General features: G+C 57.4%; 1 protein-coding gene and 2 long non-coding RNA genes across 4 annotated transcripts; 2 read left to right on the top strand and 1 right to left on the bottom strand.

Annotated features, from left to right (window-relative positions):
• Positions 1 to 393: 393 nt before the first annotated feature.
• On the top strand, positions 394 to 7,549 carry LOC131745886 (uncharacterized). 2 transcript variants are annotated; one of them, XR_010838032.1, is made up of 4 exons: positions 394 to 489; positions 4,493 to 4,672; positions 7,048 to 7,164; positions 7,497 to 7,549. It is a non-coding gene; the product is annotated as an uncharacterized lncRNA (long non-coding RNA). The 2 variants fall into 2 exon arrangements; XR_010838031.1 differs by lacking the exon at positions 7,497 to 7,549 and having other exon boundaries at positions 7,048 to 7,458.
• A 4,636-nt stretch (positions 7,550 to 12,185) lies between these two features.
• SOCS3 (suppressor of cytokine signaling 3) lies at positions 12,186 to 15,359 on the bottom strand. The gene is made up of 2 exons (XM_059047302.2): positions 15,161 to 15,359; positions 12,186 to 14,602 (listed from the first exon to the last, which is right to left on the bottom strand). The coding sequence occupies exon 2, from the start codon at positions 14,512 to 14,514 to the stop codon at positions 13,849 to 13,851; it is 666 nt and encodes a 221-aa protein (XP_058903285.1). The 5' UTR covers positions 14,515 to 14,602; positions 15,161 to 15,359; the 3' UTR covers positions 12,186 to 13,848.
• A 3,642-nt stretch (positions 15,360 to 19,001) lies between these two features.
• LOC136793194 (uncharacterized) lies at positions 19,002 to 24,408 on the top strand. The gene is made up of 3 exons (XR_010838156.1): positions 19,002 to 19,167; positions 21,484 to 21,566; positions 24,094 to 24,408. It is a non-coding gene; the product is annotated as an uncharacterized lncRNA (long non-coding RNA).
• The last annotated feature ends 383 nt before the right edge of the window (positions 24,409 to 24,791 follow it).

The raw sequence follows: 24,791 nt of genomic DNA, 5'->3' as shown, positions 1-24,791 counted from the left end.
GGCCTAGGGAAGGACCTGGGTCTGGCCAAAATAGAGGAGGGAGCTGGGCGCGGCCTGGGAGGAAGGTGGGGCGGTGGGGAGGGAAGGGAGCCCTGGCCCAGCGTGCCCTCTGTCCCGGGCGCGCACCCTGCCGGGAAGCCCTGGGGCCGCAGCTGCTCGGGCTGCCCGGCCCAGAATAGCCTCCCTTCCGGGCAGGGCTGCCCCGGCCCGCGGCGCCAGCGCCCGAAATAGGGCTCGGCCTGGAGGCCCGGGGGCGGCGGGCGGCAGGCGCGAGGGACCGCCCCAGCTCGGGGACGCGCCGGGGAACGGGCACCCGGGTACGCGGCAGGGATCGGGGACCGGCGGCCGGGATGCCGGGCGCGGGGCCAGCCGCGGGGGGACGGGGCGGGGCGCTGACCTCACAGTCCGCGAGGAAGCCCGTCGTCGGGGGCCGGCCGCGCTGATGGAAGAAGGGCTGAGGAATCCGCAGCTGGCGGCGCGATGGGGCATGTGCGTGTGTGTACACTTCCCCTTTAAACGTGGCCCGGAGAGGAGCGGTTGCCATGGGCACGCACTGGGAAGGGGGCGTGGGTGAAACCGAGGCGCGCCGGGACCGACGTCCCGGTCCGGTCCTGGTCCGGGTCCTGGCGCGGGGCCCCGCCCGGGGAACGGAGTCGGGAGATACCGCCGGAGGGGGAAGGGTGTCAGGGACCCGCCTCCAGGGACACCCCACCCCGAGCCCGCCCCCCGCCCCCGCGGTGTCCCAGTCAGATGCAGTCCTGGACCAGGGTGTGCTGAGGAGGCTCTGTGACTGCCCTGCCCACCAAGAGGTGCGCCTCGCGGGGGGAGTGGGGGGACCAGCACAGGCTCCCCGCTGTTACCCTCCTTGGACCCTGAGGCTGAGAGTTTAAAAGGTGCCTGACCTCACTTTTTGCCCGTGCAGCCACCACCCCTCACCGACCTCCACCCACCCGCTAACCTCCTTAACCTCTCCCAGCCTCAGTTTCCTTATCTATTAACCAGCGATTAATCATATCTGCCATACAGGGTGGTTGTGATTAAAATAGAATAATTATGTAATGTGCCCTATGCACTGTAGATGGGGTCCTCTTTCCCTTCCCCCCCCCCCCCTCCTCAATCAGACCTGGGATCAGTTAGGTCGTCCTTGTCAACATCCCGTCCCCCAGGCCTGGAGCTTCGGGTGGGTCAACACCCTTGCCAGGGCTCTCCCCACCTCCTTTCCCCTCAGGGTTACCTTGGAACCCTCCTTATACAAAAGGATGGTTCAACTTGCTGTCGGAACCTGCAGGAATCCCAGGCTGAGGTCCAAGAATATTAACAGAGGGCCCAGCCTGGCTGAAGTGAGTCAGCCTCTCCTGAACATTAGTTGCTGCTTCAGCTGCCCTTTGCAGCTTGGACCGGTTGGTTGCCAGGACTAAGCGGCCCCTGGAAATCGCTGGGAAAACCAGCATGTCCTGGGGGCGGGGTTAAGAGCCAACCCCGGCATACCAAGCTGGTAAGGGGCTCTTGTTCCCCCTTTGTCTCCTCTCTGGGAGCCGAGGCTCCGGGGCCAGGGAGCAGTGGTACCCCCTGTAAGGAAGGGCGGGCCTGGCTTACTGTAACTGCCTGGCTAAAAGCCTGATTGTCCTGTGGTTGGGGAGGCCAGCCAGAGAGGGGCCCTGGTGTAGGGAGAGCTCATGCAGTGTGTGAAGTGGAGATAGGCATGACTGCTTTCCCAAGGAGAGTTACTAGACCAGGTGGGCCTGCCAAGAGGGTGCCATTTCTCCCCTAAGCAGGTCAGGCCACTAGTTAAATGCCAGACTATTTGCAAGAAATAGTTGGTCCAGGGTTCAGCCCCTTCCCAGGGGCATCAGAGCAGCCACTGTTGACCCAGCACTCACTATGTCCTGGGCAACGTGGGTGTTCGCTCACTGATCTATGCCAACGGCCCTAGGAAGTGGGCACCGTTATTATCGCCACTGTAACAGATGGGGAGCAGATTCAGAGACCTGCCCTGGTCTCCCAACTTGGAGGAGGCGAACTGAACCAGGATGAAAACCCAGGCTCTTAATCCCCATTCCGTCTGGCCTCCTGAGGTTGGGAACCAGTGTGGCCCAGAAGAGTAGTGGATGGCCCAGCAGACCACCCAGGTGTCTGAACCCCTCCCCCCAGGCACGCTGTTTGCTCGGTACTCAGCTGACTTCCTGTCCCTGGAAGAGCAGCTGCGGGTATGCTGGGGCAGGGCGGTCCCCTTCCTGTGGTTCAGGTAAAAGCATAACCCCATGCCTTCGTGTCATCCTCCCTCTCTCCTTTCCCAGGCTCTAGATGTCAGACAGAACTGTATGCCCCAGAAAGCCTCTCAGGGCCAGAGATTTGTCCGGAGTCTCCAGTTGTAGGTGAGGGGCCGAGGGGGGCAGAGAGAAGGGGCTGCAGGCCCTGGTTGAGGGGAGGATCTGAGAACTCTGCTTTCAGCTCTAGCAGACCGCCTGGAGCTTTCTTCATCACGCTTCCTCTCTGATGATGATAATGATTCAAGGACGAAAGATGCAGGTGAAAGTCCCTTAACTTCATAGCCCCAGCTCTCTCTAACCTGGTTGTCTGGAACATCTGAGGGATGGAGGCTGCCGCGCTCCTGTGTCCACTTCACCATCACATAACCCAGGGCTTTGCAAAGAGCTGGCTGTTGGGTATCCCCTGGACTCTTCCCTAGGTGACATTGCCAAGGAAATGTGGCACTGGCCAGATTTCCCACGCCCAGCCCCGAGGCTTCACCTTCCCCACTCTTTTGCCCATGGAAGCTCGGAATAAGCTTTCTAGAGGATGCTCTTTATTGTGTGTAGGGTCATCTGAGGTTGCTAATACTGAAGCTCTTCACCAGAGAAACGAAGGAAGCATCCCTGCAGCTAAATGAGGCAATGTCTGTAGAGGACCAGGCCATGCCAAGCAGGCTACAGACGCATGCTCTCTCCTCCCCCAGAGGCACTGCCCTTGTCTGTGCAGACTACCTCTCAGCCCTGCCCTTGGCCAGGCCATCTGCTGGGCCCATCCCTGGGCACCTTTGAAGCCTGTCCGTTGCTCAAGGTGTCTTGGATGGAGTATAAAGGGGCCTTCCTCTTGTTCCTCTGCCCAAGAGCAAAGAAAGACACATCTGTTAGGCTCTTCCTGGAAAATGCAAGGAAAGAAAAAAAAAATGTTCTCAATTTTAGATCCTGCAGGACCAACCAGCAGTACAGGGTTGAATCGTATACCCCAAATTCATGTCCGTCTGGAGTCTGTGCATGTGACCTTATTTGGAAATAGGGTCTTTGCAGATGTAGTTAAAGATGAAGTCATACTAGATTTGTTTGGGCCCTAATCCAATGACTGGATACAAGAAGAGGGAGATTTAGACATAGGCACACGGGGAAGACAGCCATGTGAAGACAGAGGCAAAACCTGGAGTGATGTGTCTACAAGCCAAGGAACGCTAAGGATTGCTGGTGATCACCAAATGCTGGGGAGAGGCAGGGAAGGATTCTCCCCTAGAGACTTCAGAGGGCACATGGCCCTGCTGATATCTTGATTTGGGACTTCTGTCCTCCAGGACGGTGAGAAAATCTGTTTCTGTTGTTTTAAACCCCCTAGTCTGTGGACCTTTGTTATAGCAACCCCAGGAAACTCATACGAGCACCAGATGTCAAACAGAGGGCAGTTGTGGAAAACAAGAAGGAAATGCAGCAGGCACAGAAAGGAAAGGCTTGGAAGAGACCAAGGAGGAGACAGGAAGGAACACTTCCTAAGCATCCTCCTCCCACCCGGGACAGGAAATGGTGGCCAAGCCTTGCCGGGCTCCACTTTCCTCATAGCAGGGGTGTGGGGGGTTGGATGGGGGTGAATGTGGGAGGTCATTTTGAATCTTGCTGGTCCCGGGGAGACCCTGCTAATAATACTAAACCTGCGACATGGTCTTGTCTCTCTACCTCACGACAATCCATGAAGTGGGTTTTGTTGAGATCCCTGTGTATAGATTAAGAACCAGGGCAAGACTGTTAAGTACCCACCTAAGGTCATTTGCCAGGAAGCAGTGATCTGGGACACACACCCAGCTTTCCTGCCACACAGTGGCGCTCTGCCCTCTGCCAGCCCGGGGCTCCTGTGCCCATGTCCGGTGTCTCGGAAGGGTTGGCAGATGCTGGCCATGGGCAGGGATGCTGCAGCCCAACCGCCTGGGTTTGGACCCAGCTCTGCTCCTGGTTAGCTGTGTGACCTTAGGCACGTCACATTACATCCCTGTTCTGTAGTTCCCTCCGCTATAAAAATGGGGACCATAATAGGAACTAACTCATGGGGTTGCTGGAGAATTAAATGCGTCCCTACCTTCCGCGTGCTTAGAATAGTGCTTGGCGCATCTGAAGCAGGCCACGAAAGTGTGTGCAATAAATAAAATATGTGGGTGAAGGTCCTTTCCCTGCAGGGTCGGGGCCAAGAAGAGGGTCTATGGGATGGTGAACCTTTCTTTATTCTCACTCCACAGGCCAGGCGGAGACCAAGGCCAACAGCATCCTCATGCCGTCCTTGTCTGTTTCCCACTGAACCCTCCAGAGACCAGCAGGGAGGGCCCCTGAGACCAGAGAGCAGAGTCATGCGCAGGCTGACTCAGTTGCTCGAATCCTCCCTTCAAGGCCACCTGCCATCTCCTCGCCGCTGGATCCCGGTCAGTCATCTACCAGTTAACTGTGTTGCTCACAGTGGGAAGCTAGACTGGGGTGATTCACCATCACGCATCACCCCATGGGAAGCTCATCTACAGCGCACGTCGGAGGGATGGTACTGGGCGTTGCGTTCACAGACGGAGCTCAAAATGTGCTGAGCAGCTTGTGCGCGCAGCAACGTGCCCAGCCCGGGCACATCCAGGATGTCCTCCAGGCATCTCTGGCCATTTCTCCATGTTTCTCTCGGGGGCCTGCAGCCTCTACCGGCCTTCTGGCCCTTTTAATGGCTTCCTCTCCAGATGTCTCTCCTACCAGTGACGGAGTCCGGCCTGATGGTCCCAGGGCCTTGTATATTCTGCCAGGGTTGAGGCCCGTCCCCTACCCCACTCAGGACGGACCAGCTCAGTCCTTACCCTGGTGTGGGCACAAGGTCTCTTGTTGCAGCTGGGCCCCTTGGCTGACCTTCTCAGCTCCTTCTCTAAGGCTGGAGAGGCCTGGCAGGATGCCTGCAGGCTCCTCCCCTCCACCCCAGGGCTCTGGCCAGAGCCTGGTCAGGGTCCTTGCTGAGTTCCCAGCCAACCCCCAGAGTGATGGACTGAGGAGTCCAGTGGGGGAAACCCCAGTGTGTAGGGCAGTACTCCATTGACTGTCCCCACCCCCTGATTGGGCAATGCTGGCTGGTCTCTGAATACCTTCTGGGTGGCCTTCCCGCCAGACCCCCTTGCCTACTTTCACCAGGTGCCAAGGAACACTGAAAAGGGCAGCGAATGGCTAGGGGACCACGCTCAAAAGCCAGCCTGCCTCCCTCCCAAGCTGCCTCCTTTCCCTCCAGCCTCCTTTTTATAGAATTGTATTACAGAAGGGGATATAAAGGTCATCTCATCCCTCCCCCGGCTTCCAGAAGGAATAGTTTAGAGTGATATTGGGGTTCTCTGAGGCTTTACGCAAAACTCTGCACATTGGGTTGGCCGGAGGTCTCGCTGGGGTTTCCTTGGCAATCCCGTGTCCATTGGGAACACCAGTCCTGAACGTCTGAGGCTCCCAGCCGCTGGGAGATGGGATGACCCTGGCGTTCCCTGCAACCACCCAAAGTCTCTATGGATGGAATGGCAGCCCCAGGACTGTCCCCCAAGGCTGACTGGTCTCTGATGAGAGCCAAGTGTGGCTCCAGCTGCCATTTGGGTCCTTTGGGGAGTCTTCACAGTAGCTGCTACATGGGGGTCCTGGATGGTGGGGACTCCCTCACACAGGTGCAGGTAGTGGTGGAAAGGGCAGGTGATCAGTGTTCTAAGTCTGCTCCTTCCACTAATCGACTGTGTGACTGGAGGCACGCCTAAATCCCTTGACACCTTCGTTTGCTCATCTGGAAAACGCAACATATTGCATTTGAGCTGCCTCACTTACCTCTGAGTTATATAAGGAGGGAAGAGTGAGATAATACATTAGGATGTGTTTTGAAAAAAACAGAAGCGCTATTCATGCCAACACAAGGTATTAAAAATAAAAGATGCCTATTTGCTTCCCGAAGTAAAAGTTGTAAACGATTTACATCATATTTTAACGACTCCAAAAGCCCCTTTATTTAAAGACATTTCTTTCTTTTGTACAGTCAGGGGTCAGGCGTTTGGTGGGCTTCCACCGGGTGCCACCGACTGCCAGATTTTGTGATGAATGTAAAAACCTGGAAGATCCAGTGTCTGATGCAGAATAGGCATTCAATACGTTATCACCGGAGGAATGAATAAGAGAGTTCTTCCTTCCAAGAGTTCATAGTCCAATCTGGAGGAAACTGGCAACCACCAAAGAGAGGCAGAATTGGAAGAGCGAGAGGGCTGTCTGGGCTGGTGAAAGTGAAACGGGCTCACTACGGGGGGGCAGGTGAGGAGACCACCTGGATGGCAGGAAGTGAGTCTCCCAGTGTGGGGTGGAGTGGGTGGGGGAATTGAAGACAATGAGCTTTCCTCTAGGGTGAGAGCCTGAATGTATTGGAAGCGGCTCAGAGGAAAATGCCATGGGAACCAGTGTGCATCCAATGGGGAAGGGCCGTGTGTGTGACATGATGATGAAAGCAGTATTTTTAGAAGATGAACCTGGCATGGAAGTGCCTGATGGGGACACACCAAACGACTTGAAGTTCCCCAAAGTCTTCTTTTCCCTTTTTTGGCCATTTCCCTGTTTCTGGTCATTAGAATGCCCCACTGCCCCACGCCTGCCAAGGGAACACCTGCTGTTTCCCATCACCAGTCACCTCTTCTGGGAAACCACTGTAGGTCATTTCCTCCTGGGGGCCTCCAGCTGTACCCTGTATACCATTTTATTTTTATACTCATTCCTTTTTAGGATACTTCTTGGTTTTCACATCTGGTTCCCCTTTCAGACTGTAAGCCTCTTGAAGTCGGAATGTTTCCTGGTTGGCAATGATCTCTCCAGCATTGGTCACAGTGCCCAGAACAGGGCTCCCACCTGCACTGATATCACCTGGGGCACTGGGCAGGTAAGCATCAGGTACTAATGCACCCTAAAGCTCAGAAACGCTGAAGCCCCCATCACACAACTTCGTGGGACCCCCCCACCCACAAAGATCATACTGTGAATAGCGCCCCCTGTGGTTGTGTACACATCACATCAGCCTCCTGGAGGACCGGATCCTCATGGGTTTTATGTTTCACGTCTATTACCTTCATCATCCTGTACGCTATGGATACCAAATAGCATTTTCTGTATGAAAAGAAGATTTGAGATTTGGGGGAGGGGAGGTGAAAGAGAGGAAACATTTTCTTGTGTAATGTAAATAACGAACTTGCATTGTTTGTTTCTTCTTTTAAGTCTAGGTTTTCCACCTTTCTCTAAGGCTGGGCCTGATTATTACAACTAATAGCAGCTGTGATCGTATTTACGAGGAAAGCGTGCAGTTTTAGTATTCAGAGCCCTGGCTTCTCTTCAGATGAGAGCCGGGGGCCTCTGATTCTCTCTGCAATGCAGCCTTCCAGGCCACTGCTGTTGCTTAAGGCTGTGCTGCAATCCGGAGCACTCAGGAGTGGGAAGTCCAGAGTTCTCCCCACTTCTGGGAACAGCCCTCCATCCCCCTCCCCGCACGCCAGCTTCCACAGGCAGTCCTCATGACAGTGGGTCAGGCTAACCCAGGGTTTCACAAATGCCTGGCCTGTTCCCAGCACAGCACAGCTGGGAGGGCTCAGCACTGGGGGAAGGAGCGCCGTCCTCCTCCCCCTGCCATCCTCAGGCTGGGGCCCAGCGGCTGGAGCCCAGCAGAGGGAAGGGCTGCACTTGTCTGCACTTGCCCCAGTTGGGGCAGTGATCCTGGGCCTTCCCTCCCTGATGATTTCCCAGCTCTGGCTTAGTCAAGGTTCAAGGAGGAAATTCCCTGTCCCAGGAAGTGAGGAGGGTCCAGGCTTGTCTTCCCCAAAGGAAGCGAGTGGTCTCAGAGTCACCTGAGGAGGTGCTGCGTATTGAGATTCCCCACTCTCCCTGGGGCTTCTGATTCAGAAAAGCTGGGCTTGGAGTCCGGGAATCCGCAATTTCATCCACTCCCTGGGGGCTAGCCGCAGGTGGTTCTTTGGCTTTCATGAGCCTCAGGAGGGAGGCAGCTCTGGGAGGTGAGAAGGGTTGAGCCCCAAAAGCCCTGTATTCTCAGGTAGGACCTCCGGCTCTCTCTAATGAGCTCCATGACCCTGGAATAACTGCCCTTGTAATCCAAGTCTCACTTTCACTATCACTGAAATGGATGTGTGACCCGAGGGAAGGGTGATCAAATGTCCTGGACATTCAGGGCTACTAACCCAGGACAAGCTGGTCACCGTACCTGAGGAGGAGACAGAACTGTGGATGTTCCAGGTACTGGAAATGTGACTTAAAGATGAGTCTTTGCGGCACAGATAGCAGACTGTTTATTTTATTTACATTTTAACTAGTGTCTGTCACGTCCACTAAATCTCTGGAGAGCAGGAGGAGCAGGGCCTTGTCTTGTTCACACTCAATCCCTTGACACACAGGATGTGTTAATGGGTACTCGCTGAGTGAATGAATGAATGAATGAGTGAGTGAATGAGTGACAGGCAGGGGCTGGGGGGCTCCAAGGACAGTGGTCTGGGGGGGGAGGGGCCGCCGGCCTGGAGGGGGATCTCGGCTCCCCTGGGAAAACTTGATCCACTCATGACCGGCAAAGAGTCAGGGTTTTCTGAGCGCCTCCCCTCGGAGGGGTCAGTGACCGCCAGGGACGAAGGACTGCCTCCCTCCCTTTCTCCCCCCAGGAGCCCCGGGCGCGCCGGTCCATCCTCTCTCCTCCCTCTCCCGCCCCCCACCCCAGGGAGGTGCGCCTGGCAGCCTCCCGGCCGAATTTCCTGGCACTCGTCTGAGAATAAACAGCACTCTGCGCCTGTAATTCCGTTGCCGTGGCGACCGCTCCGCGGGCGGCGGGGGCGTGGCGGGGGCGTGGCGTGGCGGGGCCTGCCCTCCGCGCTCACTCTCGGCTGGGCTGCTGCTGCGGCAGCGGCGGCGGCGGCGGCGGCGCGGGCCCGGGAGATGCCACCCGCCCGGCCTCGCGCGGACATTCTTCGCATAGCTCCGTCAGGGCTCCCGCGGTGTCCGGGAAGTGACTCTTCCTGGCAGAGGCCGGCCTCCAGAGCGACGCGCCCGCCTGCCCGCTCGCCCGGCGGCCGCCCGATCCGGAGGGGGCGGGACGCAGCGCGGGAAGGTGCGCCCGGGACCGGGTTCTTCCTACCTCGGTCTCGGTCTTCCCGGTCCGCCCCTGTGCACATTGTCCCCCACCCCGCAGGCTTCTGTCTCTGCTTAGACTCCCTCTGTGACTATCTGACTCTGCAGTCTCTCTCTCCTCTCTCTGCCTGGTACTCCGGCGGTGCCCCCTCCCAAACATCCTTAGGTTAGGACACACGTGCCCGCTTATTTTCCATCTCCAGCTCCCCTGTCTGTGGCCTACTTCCTTCCCTCCCCCAGAGCAGGCCTCAGAGTTCCCGTTCCTGGCTCTAACTCATCAGGAGGCCTGCCCAAAGGCAGCACCACCGGGGAGAGGATAAGGACCTCTTGGGGGTGGATTCCTACAGCGCTTGAAGCAGGGTAATAGGGCCCACGGTCTGGGGAGCTCCATCTCCTCCCTTTCTGTTGGCCAGGGACCCCCAGCGGGGCTTAACCCCCTTTGCTTAACCCCCTTTGAGGCTCAAGCCGCAAAGAATTTTCCCTATGCCCTGCAGGACACTTCTTAGCAAATCTGGGAACCAGGCTCACCCCTCCTCTGGTGGCCAGGACAGAGGGTCGCCCACAAAGTCCTCTGGAGGAGCGGTGTCTGCCTCTGAAAGGACTGAGAAGTACAGAAAGACTTCTGCAACACGGGTTGGTATGAGGAGGGAAAACAGGGAAAAGTGCTGGTGAGCAGACCAGTCTGAGAGATTCTTGCCCTGGTGTTGCCGTTAGCTTGCTGTGTGAAGTCCAGTGAGTTGCTTTCCTTCTCTAGGAGTCACTTTGACTTGTCTGCAAACCAGAAGGTTGGTCCGGTCTGTGGTCTGAAAATGGAGGGACCTATGGGAAGGAAGAAGGGTGGGGTAGGCAGCGAGGGAAAGGAGTCAGGGGATCTTCTGCCTCTGAGTTCCACCTCCAAGGGGTAGGGAGAGCCACATACCCCTGCAAGCCCTTTCGTTAGCACCCTCTAAACACTGGACATCCTGGCTAAACAGCTGCCTTCTGGGCCAAGGACGGGGCCTTCGTGTGCTCTGGGTTCCAAGGTTGCATCGAGGCTGTCAGGCCAGCAGATGGTGGGGTGGGGAAAAATTCTCCCGGGCTCTCATCCTCCTACGAGGCACTGGGGAGCCAGGCCCCGCTGGGTCCCCTCACCTGACCTTGTGTTCTGGGAAGGTGACCTGGCCTGGGTCTGCATTCCCAGTTCCAGAGGTGGTAGTCTCTCTGGTGTGGTTCCTAAAGTGCTCTGTCTACTCAGCGGTCTCACGCCTGGCCTGGCCTGGCCCTTTCTCGTCACTTTAGGTTATTTTCCCCAAAAGTCCAGGAAATGGGAAAGAAAAACGACTTTGTTTATTTACTCTCAGTTGCCTTTTGGACACTGATTCCTGAGCAGCTTATCGGGGGGCCAGGAAGAGAGAGGGCTCTGGCATTTGTTTCAGGCATCTGAGCAGAGGAGGGGATGGGGCCCCTGACTTGGGGAGAAAACTGATCCAGCTGTCAGGCTTGGGGCCTTGAGGGAGGAAGAAGCATGGAAGGAAAATGTCACAGAGCAGGCACTTTTAGTTTGTCTTTTTAGCAGAACCCTAGTGCTGAGTGTGTGGGGGGCGGGGGGGGCGGTTACCAACCTCTTGACTTTGCAAGGGGGACCTACCTAGGGGCAACCCCGGGCATATACTTTGTGCTTACTTAAGGGAGGCAGAGAGAGTTCCTGGGCTTTGGAAAAATCAAAGGCTCCCAGATTCCTGTGTCTTTCCCACATTCCCAAGAGGTGTGTCCTTGGGCAGGTTGCTTAACCTCCGTGAACCTGAGATGCTGCCCCCACTCAGCCAACAAATATTTACTGAGCACCGTTCTAGGTATCAGAAGTGACCAGTCCCTCGGGCTTCCCTGGTGGCGCAGTGGTCGAGAGTCCGCCTGCCGACGCAGGGGACGCGGGTTCGTGCCCCGGTCCGGGAGGATCCCACGTGCCGCGGAGCAGCTGGGCCCGTGAGCCATGGCCGCTGGGCCTGCGCGTCCGGAGCCTGTGCTCCGCAACTGGAGAGGCCGCAACGGTGAGAGGCCCGCGTACCGCAAAAAAAAAAAAAAAAAAAAAAGAAGTGACCAGTCCAAGTCCCCGCTCCCATGGAGCACACAGTTGGGCCTGAGAATATGCGGTGATAACACCAGCCACATGGGGGTGGCTGGGAAGGTGACCACCAACCCAGGTAGGTGGTCTCTGAGTGCCCGGAGGGTGGGAGTGGCTGAAAATAGGTGAATAGACGGCTGCTCTTATTGGGAGGCGCTGCTCTTATTGGGAGGCGTGTGGCCCCATCCACTTCTCAGGCTGGGGCTCCTACCCCTGGGGAGGGCCCCACTGCATGCAGGGTTTGCATCGGGACTCCCCCTCCCCCCACCTCCCATGGACCGGGCTGTGCTGAGGTCACGGGTCACCGCCAGGACCCCATAGTCTGGGCTTTCTCGGAACACCTCCCTGCCAAGGAGCCCAGCGCCTCTAATAGCTTGGAGCCTCTAAAAGCTTTGACCACAGCTCAGCTTATACTCCCTGCAAGCCCTTTGAAGCGCTTCCTTCGAACTTGCTTTGCATATTCTGGTCAGATCTGAATCAGACTAGCAGGAATTACCCCTCTCGGTACAGTCTAGGTGGCTGCCTTAGCTTGTCAGTGACGTGAAGCCGAGTGTTTGATTCCATCACGAGGAGCGCCAGGGCAGCAAGGCGGTAGAGGCCGCCGCCCTCTGATGTAGAGTGTAGGTGTGGGTGAAAGAGCGAGCAAGGCAGAGGAGGGGCGGGGGAGAAAGGCTCAAGTCAGGTTTTTCATTAAAAAATAGTGCTCTTTATTATAAATTACTGAAATGTTTCTTTTTTGAATATAAATATAAATATGTGCAAAGTTTGACTTGGATTGGTATTTTGTTAAGTTCTTCAAGCATCTCCTATCAGCCTCGAAGGCCTGGGTGGGGGGAGGGGAGAGGACTGGAGGTGGAATCTTTATAAAAGACAGAGTGATTGAGGCAGATTGTAAACATTATTAAAAAACAAAAACAAAACCCAAACAAAATAACAGGAAAAAAAAAAGAAAAACCCCAACACACAGCTGCCCCATCCAGCCCAATACCTGACACAGAAAACTTTGTGTGTTTAGTTTTCCCCAAAAAGGAACAGTTCCAGGTAATTCCATCTCTGCTACATTCCTGTAAGTTTTCACTGATCAGTGCTATTGCAGAGCGGGAGCAGCTGGGTGGCAGGGCCTCTCGATGACTTCCTGCCTGTGCCAGTCCCCCAGGGTGAGGAGGGAGGGCTGTGCAGGGTCTGGGGGGCTGTGGAGCCTGGTGGCTCTGCTCTGGCCAGAGCCCAGGCACCACTGGCCGGCCAGTACCAACTGGGCTGGCATTCTTCCTGCGCTCAGGTGGAAGGCATGGATCTCTGCCCCTCCCCCCCATCCTTCTCCGACCTCCCCCGCCAAATGGTGTGTGGCTGGTGTATGCGCCCCTCTGAGAATCTCTTGGCCTCTGACTGGATTGGCTGTGTGGCTTCTTGTGTACCAGTCCCTATCCATGGGACAGGGAGCATTTAAGGCAAATCTCCTAGCCAGATATAGTCAGGAGGCACAATGTAGAATCCCCCATCTTCTCTGTCCAGGATCTGGGGTCAAAGGTGGCTCATCTCCATCTCCTCCAGCCCCACCCCCCAGGTGCCGAAAGGTATAGCACAGGTGGGGAAAGAAGAATTGACCAGCCGTCCATCCCCTTCCAAATGCCACTACCCCCTTAAAATGGGGGAAGGGCCCTGGGCTCTCCAGCGTTAGATGGACTCTAGGACCGGTGTTTCTGGTGGCTGTCCGAAGGGGGAGGAAGAGGGGGAGCAGAATCCCCTTCAGGTCACCTCTTGCCCTTCTCCCCAGTGCCAGAGGTGGAGCAGGCAGCCACCCTCCTCACCTGGGCTGGGCGATGGGGGTGACCATTTCCTTGGCCAGCCGGTAGCCCTGGACCCCTGAGGCGCCCTCTCTCTCGTCCACCCTTTTCCAGGCCCGCGACCTGCTCAGGTTTAAAGCTCTGTTTTAAACCAAATCAAAGAGCAAACAAGTTCCTTTGGAAAGTTCGAAGATTCCCCGGCAGTTCTCACCAGTTCAACACGCCCGCAATGTCCCCTGTTTGGAAGCGCAGGGGGGTCGAGAAAGCGGGAGAGGAGAGAGAATCCACTGAGGTCGTTGCTGTGGTCCCCCTGGGCCAGCCGGCTCCTCCGGGGAAGCTGGCGTCGGGGAGGGGCGCTCAGGTGGCTCTCCCCCTCCCCTCAAACACATTCCAGGTACCACCCGCCCAGTTCTGCGTGGGGGAGGACCGGAAGGAGGGGCCTGTCCGCCCCCTAGCTCACCCAGAGCTGCAGGACTCTCACGGCTGGATTCTTGTGCTTATGCCATGTGCCATGGAGGAGAGGGGACCCGGGCCCCTAGCCCCTACCCCTGCCCTTTGCTCTCTAAAGGGGGGCATCGTACTGGTCCAGGAATTCCCGAATGGGCCCAGGCAGCTGGGTGACTTTCTCATAGGAGTCCAGGTGGCCGTTAACGGTCTTCCGACAGAGATGTTGGAGAGTGGCCACGTTGGAGGAGAGGGGCCGGCTCAACACCAGAGGGATCTTCTCGCCCCCCGAGTAGATGTAATAGGCTCTCCTGGGGGGGCTCCCCGGGAGCGGCTGGGCCGACGGCTGCTCGGGCACCTCGGAGGAGGGCGAGGAGAAGGAGGGGGCGCCGGAGGGCGGCATGTAGTGATGCACCAGCTTGAGCACGCAGTCGAAGCGGGGCACTGGCTGCGTGCTCCGAGGATCGCTCTGCAGCGAGAAGCTGCCCCCCTCGCACTGGATGCGCAGGTTCTTGGTCCCCGACTGCGTCTTGACGCTGAGCGTGAAGAAGTGGCGCTGATCCGAGCTGTCGCGTATGAGGAAGGTGCCGGCGGGCTCGGCGCTGAGCAGCAGGTTCGCCTCGCCGCCCGTCACCGCGCTCCAGTAGAAGCCGCTCTCCTGCAGCTTGCGCACTGCGTTCACCACCAGCTGGTACTCGCTCTTGGAGCTGAAGGTCTTGAGGCGCAGGCTGGTGTCCAGGGGGCGGCTCATCCCGGCGGCGGGAAACTTGCTGTGGGTGACCATGGCGCACGGAGCCAGCGTGGATCTGCGCGGCGGCGGCTGCAGCTGCTCGGCGGCCTCCGCACAGCGGCCGCTACCGCATCCCGGGGGGCTGCGAGGAGGAAGGCGCGCGCCGCGTGAGTACCCGGAACCCTCCAGCGCGCCCGGCCCACCCCGGCTCCCCTGCCTCCGCCGAGCGGCCGGGACACCAGCTGCCCCGGAGGCGCTCGCCTGGGCCCTCGTTCCGACCCAGACACCCCACGGAGCCCGCCCAGCCCCCGCCTCCGGGCAGTCCTTTCCCCAGCGCGCACTGGGAAGGCGCCGAGTGGGAAACTCGGGCGCGGAAGTTGGGTCTCCAGGAGCGTGGCCGGGGTGGGGAGCGGGAGAAGGGCCCCCGGGGCGCTCTGGGCGCCGCTCAGTCCGGTGGCCCCGGGCGGCAGGGACGGAGAAAGAAACCCGAGGCATGGGGGTAGGGAGGGGACACGAGAAGCCCGAGGGCCCCAGCCTGGGTATTCCGGGAACCTGGGATCTCCGGCTTCCATCCGCTCTGCCCCCTATCTCATCCCCTCCCTGCCGGGAATGACCCGGGAAGGGGAGGGGAAACCGGGAAAAGCTCCCGGGACTAGCGAACCGCGCCCCCCCCCCTCCACGCCGCGCCCCTCCTTCCTACCTGGTCCCAAACCGAAGTCTCTGGCCTTGGGGCTGCCCCTCCTACGGTCCCCAAGGAGCGGCGGCGGCGCGGTGGCCAGCGGTGGCCCGCGCTGCGCCCAGATGTTGGCGGTCGTGAAGTCCACAAAGGGGCCCCGCGCGGGCGTCCCTCGGGCTTCGCCGGGACGCCCGCCCTGCCCCCTGCGCGCCCCCGGGCTGGCCGGGCGGGGGCGAGGCGAGGGATCGCGGCGGGAGCTGGGCCGGGCGGGCGGCGTGCGGGGCCGGAGTCGCGGCGGCGGCGGCGGCGACGGCGGCGCGGGGAGTCCGAGTCGGAGCCGGCGCTGAGGCCGCGCTCGCGGGTATATACACGGCCGCGGCGCCCCGCCCCCCGATTCCTGGAACTGCGCGGCCGGCCTTCTTGTAATGTTTAGTCACTACTCGCAGCAATGAAAGGCTGTGCGCGGATGGGAGGGAGGGGCCGCGGGCGACCGAGGGCGGGCCGCGAGCAGGGCCAGAGACCCGCAGAGACGCGCGCAGAGACAAAGCGCAACGCGAGGCAGCCGGGGCGGCCGGCGGGCTAGGCGCCAGCCCCGGCGGCGCGTTCCTGGCAGCGGCCCCTCCCCCGCGCGCGCTCCGCCCCCAACTTCTCATTCACACTTTCCCCCTCCCTTCTAAGAAGGCCAGTTTCTGGCAGAGGCGGGGGCGCCGCTCCCGGAGCGCAGGCAGTTCCAGGAGGCCGAGCGAGAGAGGCTCCCGGCTCCCCTTCCCTTTTCTCGGACCTCGCGGGGAGACCCCCTCGCCCTCCCGCGCCCGCCCGAGATCCCGATCGCGGCCCCAGGAGGCCCATGCCTGCCTCAGGGGAGCTGGGGACACCCCAAGGCCGGGCAGCGAAACTGGGACCGGACCTGGGAGCCCGGCAGGGTGGGGACGCGCGACAGTCACCTGTGGGCATGTCCCCGAGGTGAAGCCGGGAGTCCTAAGGGTGGAGCGGACGCAGCCTGAGTGGCTGCCGTCCGGCCTCAGCCCATCGGCCCACTGCTAGGTTCTTTGCCGACGCAACACGGGTGCCGCCTCCCACCACCAAAAAAACACAAACGCAAACAACCGCTTTCGCACTTCTGGGTCTCCAAACCTGCGAGGTGAGGTGTGGGTCCGGCCAGGTGCTCTTAACGCGGCGGGACTGGCCCGAGGGCGAGCGATGGCCCCACCCCGCGCCCCGCGTCCGCTAGAGGGCGCCCTGGGGTCTGCTAGTCGGAGCGGAGTTTGGTGCTGCTCACCCCCGCCAAGACCCGAAGTGGCGGTGGGGAGGCTGGCCCAGGAGCTGGGGCGGGGGGGCGACCTTCTCGGGGGACCGAGGAGAATTCACATCACAGTCTGGAGTTAGACCTGGGAATAAAAGTCCAGCAGTGGAGGATTTCCGGAAAGCAGTTTTCGGTTCAGCCCGCTTGCAGATAGCCCAGGACTGCCTAGAATGTGCGCCCCCTCTGAATGTTGGGGGCCGATCTCTCCCCGGGGGGTGAGAAGAGGAGGTGATTGAGGTGAACAGCGGATCTGTTCTTGGTCACGTCGGCGTGGATGTGGGTGGTCTGAGCTAAACAGGGCTAGCTTTACAAAGGATGGAAAATTTTGCCATCCGTCCCCAAACAGGCAGTGGGGTGCTGGAGACACCTGAGAACTAGCTTAAGTGGCACTTAGATTGTCATCTCTCAGGACGCAGGGGCTGAGAGCTTCGGACGCTGCCCTTTTCCCAGATGCCATACCACGGAAGATAAGGAGTCAGAAAGGAAGGGGGAGATCCTCGGGAGTTTAGAACTCAGAGACCTGGCTCCTTTGCTTCTCTAGGAGCTGATAGGCACCTCACTGTGCCTCCAAGTTGCCGCTGTGTCTTCGGTCTGTGCCATCACTTCTCTCCCCCACAGATGTCAGGGGACTAAGTGAGATGTGGTCAGGACACCCAGTCTCTCTGGAATTCAGCTTTGCCATCCGTAAAGTAGGAATAATAATCTTTTCCCATCAGAGATCTGAGATTAAAAAGACAAGAAAAGATTCTGCACATCAAAATGTGCTAGACATGGAAGTAATTCAGTCCAATTCTCCCTTTGGATTCTGTTAGGAGAGCAGTAGTCAGGAAGAAGTCTTGTTACTTCTGCAGAGGGGGAAATTGATTTATTCGACACATTTCACAAATATTGGACTCTGTGTACCAGACATTGTGCTGGGCATTGAAATACAATGACGAATAAGACCTAGTCTTTGCCCTCCAGATACTTGCGGGCTAATGAAATGGATTCTCCTTCTCTGTAGAATCAGGAGTTCATTCTTTTTCTCATCCATTGCTTAGGAGGCTGCCACCATGACCATCCACTTCTGTGCTGAGCCCGTGGAGGACAAGGAAGACTCACGAGGAATAGCCCTTGAGTTAATGGATGAGAAACTGCTTTGTAAATTATAAGGCTCGGACACAAGTTATATTCATTCATCCATTCCCAAAACCCTCATTGAGTGCCTACCTTTGCCAGGCATGGGGCAAAGCGCTGGGAACACAGAAGGGCTGGGTGAATCCTGCAGGGCTACAGGGGAGGTGAGGGGACATGGGACCCCCAAGTGTTGAGCGGCGTGAGAAAGAAGTGGTTGTAATTATGATCCTATGAGACTGTGATAATTCATTCTTGCGGGGAGAGGGGGTCAGAAGTGGGGACGGGAGAGATAAGGAGGAAGAAACAGCCCCTGAGCTTGGGATTCCCCGGTCTGGTTGGAGAGACTCATACCTCTGAAATAGGTAAGTCCTGATGTCAACAGCACGGTACCCAAGTGAGCCTGGGCTCTGCCAAGGGCCAGCAGCAAAGGCTGCATGACTGGCGGGGAGCACAGAGTGGGCCCCAGAGTACCTGGACGATTTAAAGAGCAGAGAGGAAGGGCAGGGTCATCATGCATGCCCAGGGGCCTGAAAGAAGCTGTCCTGCTGGAGAGGGGCAGGGCTCCCTGCATACTGACTCAGGAGACTGAACTGCCGTCCGGGCTCCACAACCCAGTAGCTGTATGACTTTGGGCCACTGACTTTCCCAGCTGTGCCTCAGTTTCCTAATTTGTAAGACGGGCTGATAATAGTACCTACTTCATCAGGTGCTTGTGAGGACTGAGCCAATGCATGCAAAATGCTTAGAACAGTGCCTTGCACATATTAAATGCTCAGTTTATGTTAGCTATAATCATTTTGAAAGCACTGAGGAGTCTCTGGGGAGAGGGAGGAGAGGAGGGCTGAGCTGCTGCCGCATGGGCTACTAGGGGATGCATATGGCTACAAGTGGCTTTATGTTTTGGAGAGCTATATATCTCCTATATAAGATATACTCCAAAAAGCTGCTGTCTTCCAACGGTTCAGCCAGTCACCAAGTTTCCCTTTGGCTTTCTAATATCTCCAGGGGGTTCGCACTGCCTTTGTGGTGACCCGAACCTCTCAGTGAGTATATGTCTAAGGCTCTCTGCTCCCTCCCAGCTTCACCAGCTGCCTCTGCCCCACTGACACTTCAAGCTTCAGCTACATGGAGCTCCAGGCTGTGTCCAGAACGTTCCCCAGGCCTGGGTCTTTGCATGTTTGCTTCCCTCTGGGTGGAACTACCTTCCACACCTTGGCTGATTTCTACTTTTCCTCTAAGATTTGACAGAGAGCCGTCTAAACTTCCAGGGTAGCTCTTTCTATGCTGACAAACATGCCCTACTCATCCACTGATAACCTAGAGGAAAAGGGCTATAGTTGATTTTTTTTTTCCCCCCTATGGAAGCCTAGAAACTGGTACATAGAAAGTGCTCAATGGCTCTTTAAATAAGGGATTGTGTTGACTTCTGTTTTCCATCATTTTTAGATACTACTGACCGCTTTCTTCTAGAGTAGCTTTTGGTTTTTTCCTGAAGGGCTCAGGAGCGGCTGCTTAGCTGGGAAGGAGGGTATAGAAGCCCCTGTGTGGTTGGTGGAGACTATGAGGCCTGCTAATCAGAAGACAAAGGGAGTGAAGACTCGAACTTTGCTGGGTAAGTCGGGGAGGAGAGATCGGGACAATACAGGGCACACTCCCAGACGCCTTTTTCCAGGCAAGAGAGATGCCCAGACCAGGGCAGACCTGACCTAAGGCTCTTTCCCTGTCTGCTGGGGACGGGGTAGAGGTGAGAAACCATTATCCAGGTCTGGCCCCTCTGCCCCTCCACGCTGTTTCCCTGGCTAAGGGATTTAGGAGCCTCCTGCCTTTTCAGAATCTCTCCCTTTGCAGGATTTCTTATGAAGTCAGAATCCCATTTCCAGGCAAAGGTGCTTGGTCATAAAGATAATAAAGATATTCATTCATGATGGAGGGGAAGTACACAGTGGTTTCAGCTGCCCGTGGGGCTTCACTTACTCATGGTGTGTGACAGATGATGAGCTCTTGCCCAAACCTCTTAGATGGGAATGCTGGTGCCTGTGGGGCGGTCGCAGGAAGCTCTGGCTCGTCTTGGTGAACACGAGGTCCCATACTTGCGCACATGATCTCCGTATCCTCCGGGGGCCAGCCTGGGCGTGGGCACTGTCGCCATTGTTCTGTTTGGTGGCTGCCTTTGCAGCCAGATGGCTTAGTAGACTGGCCTCAGACCACAGGAGTTGCTCAACACCAAGCCCAAGGCCTCCCTCTGTCTCAAGACTGATGGGCTTTCTACAGCACAAGGAGGCACCCTGGGTTCAACTGCCTGGTGGCCTGATATTACTTATCCCACGTTGATTGCGCTTCTACCACATGCCAGTTAGTTGGGGAAGCCTGGGGATACAACGGTGGGGAAAAGACTGTGGTTCCTTCCCTCTGGGGCTACAGGAAACGGGCAGGAGGCAGTGAGGTCTCTCCTCTCCTGCCCCCCTTTCTCTTGGACAATTTGGAGAAGGTGGGGGGAGTGTCTCACCTGACCTCTTGGAAGCCCTGCCCCTCACTGCCCCAGTGAGTCTCTCCCAGGGCTGGGCTTCCTTGGGCATCTTAGCCCCTCTCATCTGAAGCCCCTGCCCACCAGGGCTGATGGGGGGAGCCGGCCCTGCTGGCCGCGGGGCAATGGCAGGGGTGCCCTTTCCTGCGCAGGAGGAAAGGTCCGAGGGTCGCATACCAGGCTGACCCCGACCGACCTCTCTCTTTCCTGCTTTAGACAATCCTGAGGGGCGGGCGGGGGAGGCCTGGACAATGGCCCGCAGCCGGAAGCGCCATTCCAGTTTGCAGGCCTTTGTTTCTGCGGGGAGGGGCGGCAGAGCTAATGAAAAGGTTTATGGCTCAGATGTGTGTGAGCAGTGGAGGAGTTCCTTCTGACATTCCAGGCCCAGCTGGCCTCTGGCATTTCCCAGAAAAAGTGCCGAGGGAGGGAAAGAAAACACTTTACCAACCCACCCACTTACCCACCCTGCGTTCTCAGATTCCTCTCCCTCTGGTACTCGGGGTGGGTCTGAGCTCTGACCCCCTGCCCGGGGGGCCCCAGTCCTCCACCCACAGCAGAGGGGATAGGGGGTAGGTAGCGGGTAGGGGGTAGGGGGTAGAGGGTGGGAGGGTGACTCTAGGAGGGCCTGGAGAGTACGAAGCGTGGGGGGGGTATCTGGGAGGGGAGAGAAGTTTCTTCCACCGGCTCGAAGAAGAATCCACATCTGTTCCCAGTTCGGAGTGGGGGTAGAAAAGGAGGGGCGTTAGCATCTAGCCAGTTATCTCCCCTGACCCCAAACCAATCAGCCCTGCTCTGTCCTGAGCTGGGATGGGAATAGTCTCTGTTTGCTCTGAAGCGACCACTGTGCATGTACCCGTGCCCTTTCCAGCGCCCGGGAACAGACACCGGGGTAGCGGGCAGTTCTGGGAAGCAAGGCTGTGGTGAACCATCTGGGCTGTAATGCAAATGAGGCCTGGCCGGGCGCCTGGAGCTGAAGTGGCAGTGCCCCGAGAGGGAGAGCCGGCAGGGGGGTGGTGAGGATGGAGGCAGGCTCCTGGGCTCCAGACGCCCTTGGAGAGCCAGGATGGGTGGGGGACCAGGTGGGTGCAAGGCTCCGGCCTGCCCTACAGTAGCCAGATGGGCTGGCTGCTGGAGCACGGCAGTGGGCAGCCCTCGACCTCCCAGGCTCCTGGGTCAGGGGCTGCTCACCCTCTCTCCCCGGGCATGCACTCAGCATCTGAACTGACCTCCTGGGCCTGCACTCAGGTTCCCTGCAGTGGCTGGGTTGCCACGAAAACCTCCTGAGTCCCCCATCCAGGTGTGTGACACCCCCGGGAAGGTCCCTGGCTCCTCTGAATTGAAGCACACATTGGCACGCACTGATTCTTGGACAAATTCAAAGGGATGTGATGTATCCTCTCTCAGGCTCCCAAGGTCCGGAACCAGCCGGGATGACAGAGAAGTGGCTCAGAAGGAATGGGAGGTGGGAGTCTCCAGCAGGGACAGAGGTGAGATTCTAAGGTATGACATTGGGGGCTGGCTCTCCGATCCCCTTGCTTTCCACCTGGCCTCTTGCCCCTGCTGCACTCACCTGGCCTCACATGAGTGGAGTTCAGAGCGTCTTCACCTGGGTATGTGAAACGCCCCCTGCCCAGGATTTCATAAGACCCCGATAATTATAAACAAAATGCTGGTGGCAGTCCAGATTTCTGGGCTAAGTGGACCTACTCAGAGTCACGTCTTGCTCCTGCAAGACATACTTTACAAAACCATTCATTCGTTCATTCTTTTTTTTTTTTTCTTTTTTGACAATGCCCCACAACATGGGGGAATCTTAGTTGCCTGAACAGGGATCGAACCCGTGTCCCCAGCATTGAAAGCGTGGAGTCTTAAATACTGGACTGCCAGGGAAGTCCCTATTCATTCATTTCTTTAAGAGGTAAATTTTTTTTTTTTTTTTTTTTTGTGGTACGCGGGCCTCTCACTGTCGTGGCCTCTCCCGTTGCGGAGCACAGGCTCCGGACGCGCTGGCTCAGCGGCCATGGCTGAGGGGCCCAGCCGCTCCGCGGCACGTGGGATCTTCCCGGACCGGGGCACGAACCTGTGTCCCCTGCATTGGCAGGCGGACTCTCAACCACTGCGCCACCAGGGAAGCCCTAAGAGGTAACTTTTGAGCACCTGCTATGTGTCAGAGATTGGTCTGGGTGCTTGGAATTTATCACTCTGGGCCCTCAGGGAGCTTAGACTCTTTCCAGAAGTACAAGGTTCTCCCACAATTTATGTCATGATTAATGAATTTCGACTGTGCTAGGTACTCTGCAGGAGAAGTCACAGGGGCTGTGTGAGCATATTATGGGGACACCCAGTCTGTAGGGGGGGACATCTGAAGGGAACCCCTGAGGAAGGGACACGTGCAGAGAGATGGGAAGCCGAGGTCTGGAGAGGTCACCTTCCCATGTCTCCCAGCTTGTGGGTGCTAGGAGCAAGCAGAGTCTGCGACAGGGGCACGACCAGCATCAGGGCGCCTGGGCTCTGCTCCCAAGCATCTTTCCCACTGTTCACTTCTGTCTCATTTCTCACTCTCCCTCCCACCCACTAAAGGCCTTAGTTCCCAGCTTCCAAGCTCAACCTGAGGCAGCTACGAGCAGAGAAGATGGAATATTCTACTCCATTCTACTGTGGGAGGTGGGTCAGGCACAACCTCTGACTTCTGGAACTTTGTAAAGCGAAAAGATGTTTCAGGAACAGGCAGGACAGCCTCATGGTTCAACATTCAAAAGGCAAAAGGGGGGCTTCCCTGGTGGCGCAGTGGTTGAGAGTCCGCCTGCCGATGCGGGGGACGCGGGTTTGTGCCCCGGTCCGGGAGGATCCCACATGCCGTGGAGCGGCTGGGCCCATGGGCCATGGCCACTGGGCCTGCGCGTCCGGAGCCTGTGCTCCGCGACAGGAGAGGCCACAGCGGCGAGAGGCCCGCGTAGCACAAAAAAAAAAAAAAAAAGGCAAAAGGTACAGATGGACTGTGACCTTCTACAGTTACCCTTCCTCCTGTGGTATCTGGGGCATTTTTTTAAAAATAGATCAAAAGATGCCTGTGAAGTGGTGAGCTACAGGCTGAATGAAGCCCACAGATGCATTGGTTGACCTGTACAGAATTTAACATTTTTGAGACAACATTTAAAAATCTGGCAATTTCACATCCACATTTGAATTGGGGGCTTTCGGAGAACAATCTGGTAGGTCTGGTGGGCCCTCTAGACGGGACCTGGGCTCTCCAGCTCAGCAGAGCCCACCACCCAGGACGACCGCCCTCCCCCCACTCCCCTTCCTGCCAGGAGCTGCAGGCATAGATGTGGCAACTCTACCTGGCTTCTGTCTTCCCACCTCTCTAGCCTAAGGGGTAAGAAGGACGATTGACTTTGGGGGATTTCCTTTGAGTCTCTTTTCTAACTTCCAGGAGACTAGAAATAAATCAAGCCCGAGCCTGGGAGTCCGGAGCCTCTTCTCCCACCTGCTGGGGCCTGGTCTGATTTGGCCTCATCTCAGCAAGGAGACTTGTCCTGCTGGAGACTCTGGTGCCAATCGTGGGGCACACCTAGCCTCTTGCTTCAAATCACCGTGAGGGCTGGGCAGGGAGAAGCAGAGGAAGGTGAGGCAGGGTGGAGTTTTGCCAGGAAGTCCCCCCCAGCAGCTCACCTCCGCCACCCAAGTGGTTCCCGGGGAGCCTGGGTTTCCCTGGGACATAACTGGCCACGGGCCGCCGTGTCTCCCCACGGGCTGGGCTGCTGGATCACGAGGAGGCCTGCAGCTCCTGGTTGGGGTGGTGCTGGCTGCCTGCCACACCACAAGAGGTTGAGATTCCCCTGAAGCTGAGAGCTACATTTATCTCTCGCTGGGACAGAGAAGCAAACTGGCTTGCTCTGCCCAGGAGGCATTTCCAGAAATTTGGGCTCTGACTTCTTGCTGATGAAATGCCAGATTATCCTGGGCCTCTTTGTGGCAAGAGAGCCATTGAGCAATAGGTATTTTGTTTTGCAGATGACAAGATTTTTGACACTGAAAAGTTTAAATGACAAATGCAAGAACCTTGACCGCTTCTCTAACCCTACCAGCGAGGTTGCTGGTTGGAACTCAGTGCTTGGCCAATTTGTTCTTCACAACCCCAAACTCCAACTTCCTCAGGTCCCTGTTGCCAGAAGATCTCATCTCTCCCTGCTTTTAGAGCCATACAAGCCCGGTGGGGCCCATGCCAGGTCCACTGCTGCAGCCCAGGGAAAAGCCAAGTTCTGAAACAGACGTTGGCAAACTGTGGTGCAAGGCTGGCAGGATGCTTTTGTAAATAAAGTTTTATTGAAAATACAACCACACTCATTTCTACAGCTTGTGGCTTTTGCACCAGACTTGAGTAGTTGCCACTGAGACTGGCCCCCCAATGTGTGAAATATTTACCACTGAGCCCTTTAAGAAAGCATCTGGCAATCTCTGCTCTGGGAGAACAGAAGCCTGTCTCATGCCAGGGAGGACTGGGGTCAGGTCTTAGTTTTGCGGGGGAAGAGTATAAAGGGCTGGAGAAGATCAGGGTAACAGCTCAGTGGGGAGAGCATATCCCAGGGAGAATGAAGGCAGGAAAAGGGCTGGTGGCCTGAGGGGAGACCGAGGGCTCTGTGAGCTGCCACATTTGCAAAGTGATCTGTGGCAGCAGGTCAGTAAAATCCCAGGAGGCCAAGCCACCATCG

Source organism: Kogia breviceps, chromosome 19 (genome assembly GCF_026419965.1).
Source record: "Kogia breviceps isolate mKogBre1 chromosome 19, mKogBre1 haplotype 1, whole genome shotgun sequence".
In the NCBI taxonomy this organism is placed as follows: domain Eukaryota; kingdom Metazoa; phylum Chordata; class Mammalia; order Artiodactyla; family Physeteridae; genus Kogia; species Kogia breviceps.
This window is presented reverse-complemented; position numbering and strand designations above follow the sequence as displayed.

What these genes read in the sequence shown, in the direction of transcription:
- SOCS3 (XM_059047302.2), bottom strand. Translation starts at nt 14,514, where the DNA reads ATGGTCACCCACAGCAAGTTTCCCGCCGCCGGGATGAGCCGCCCCCTG.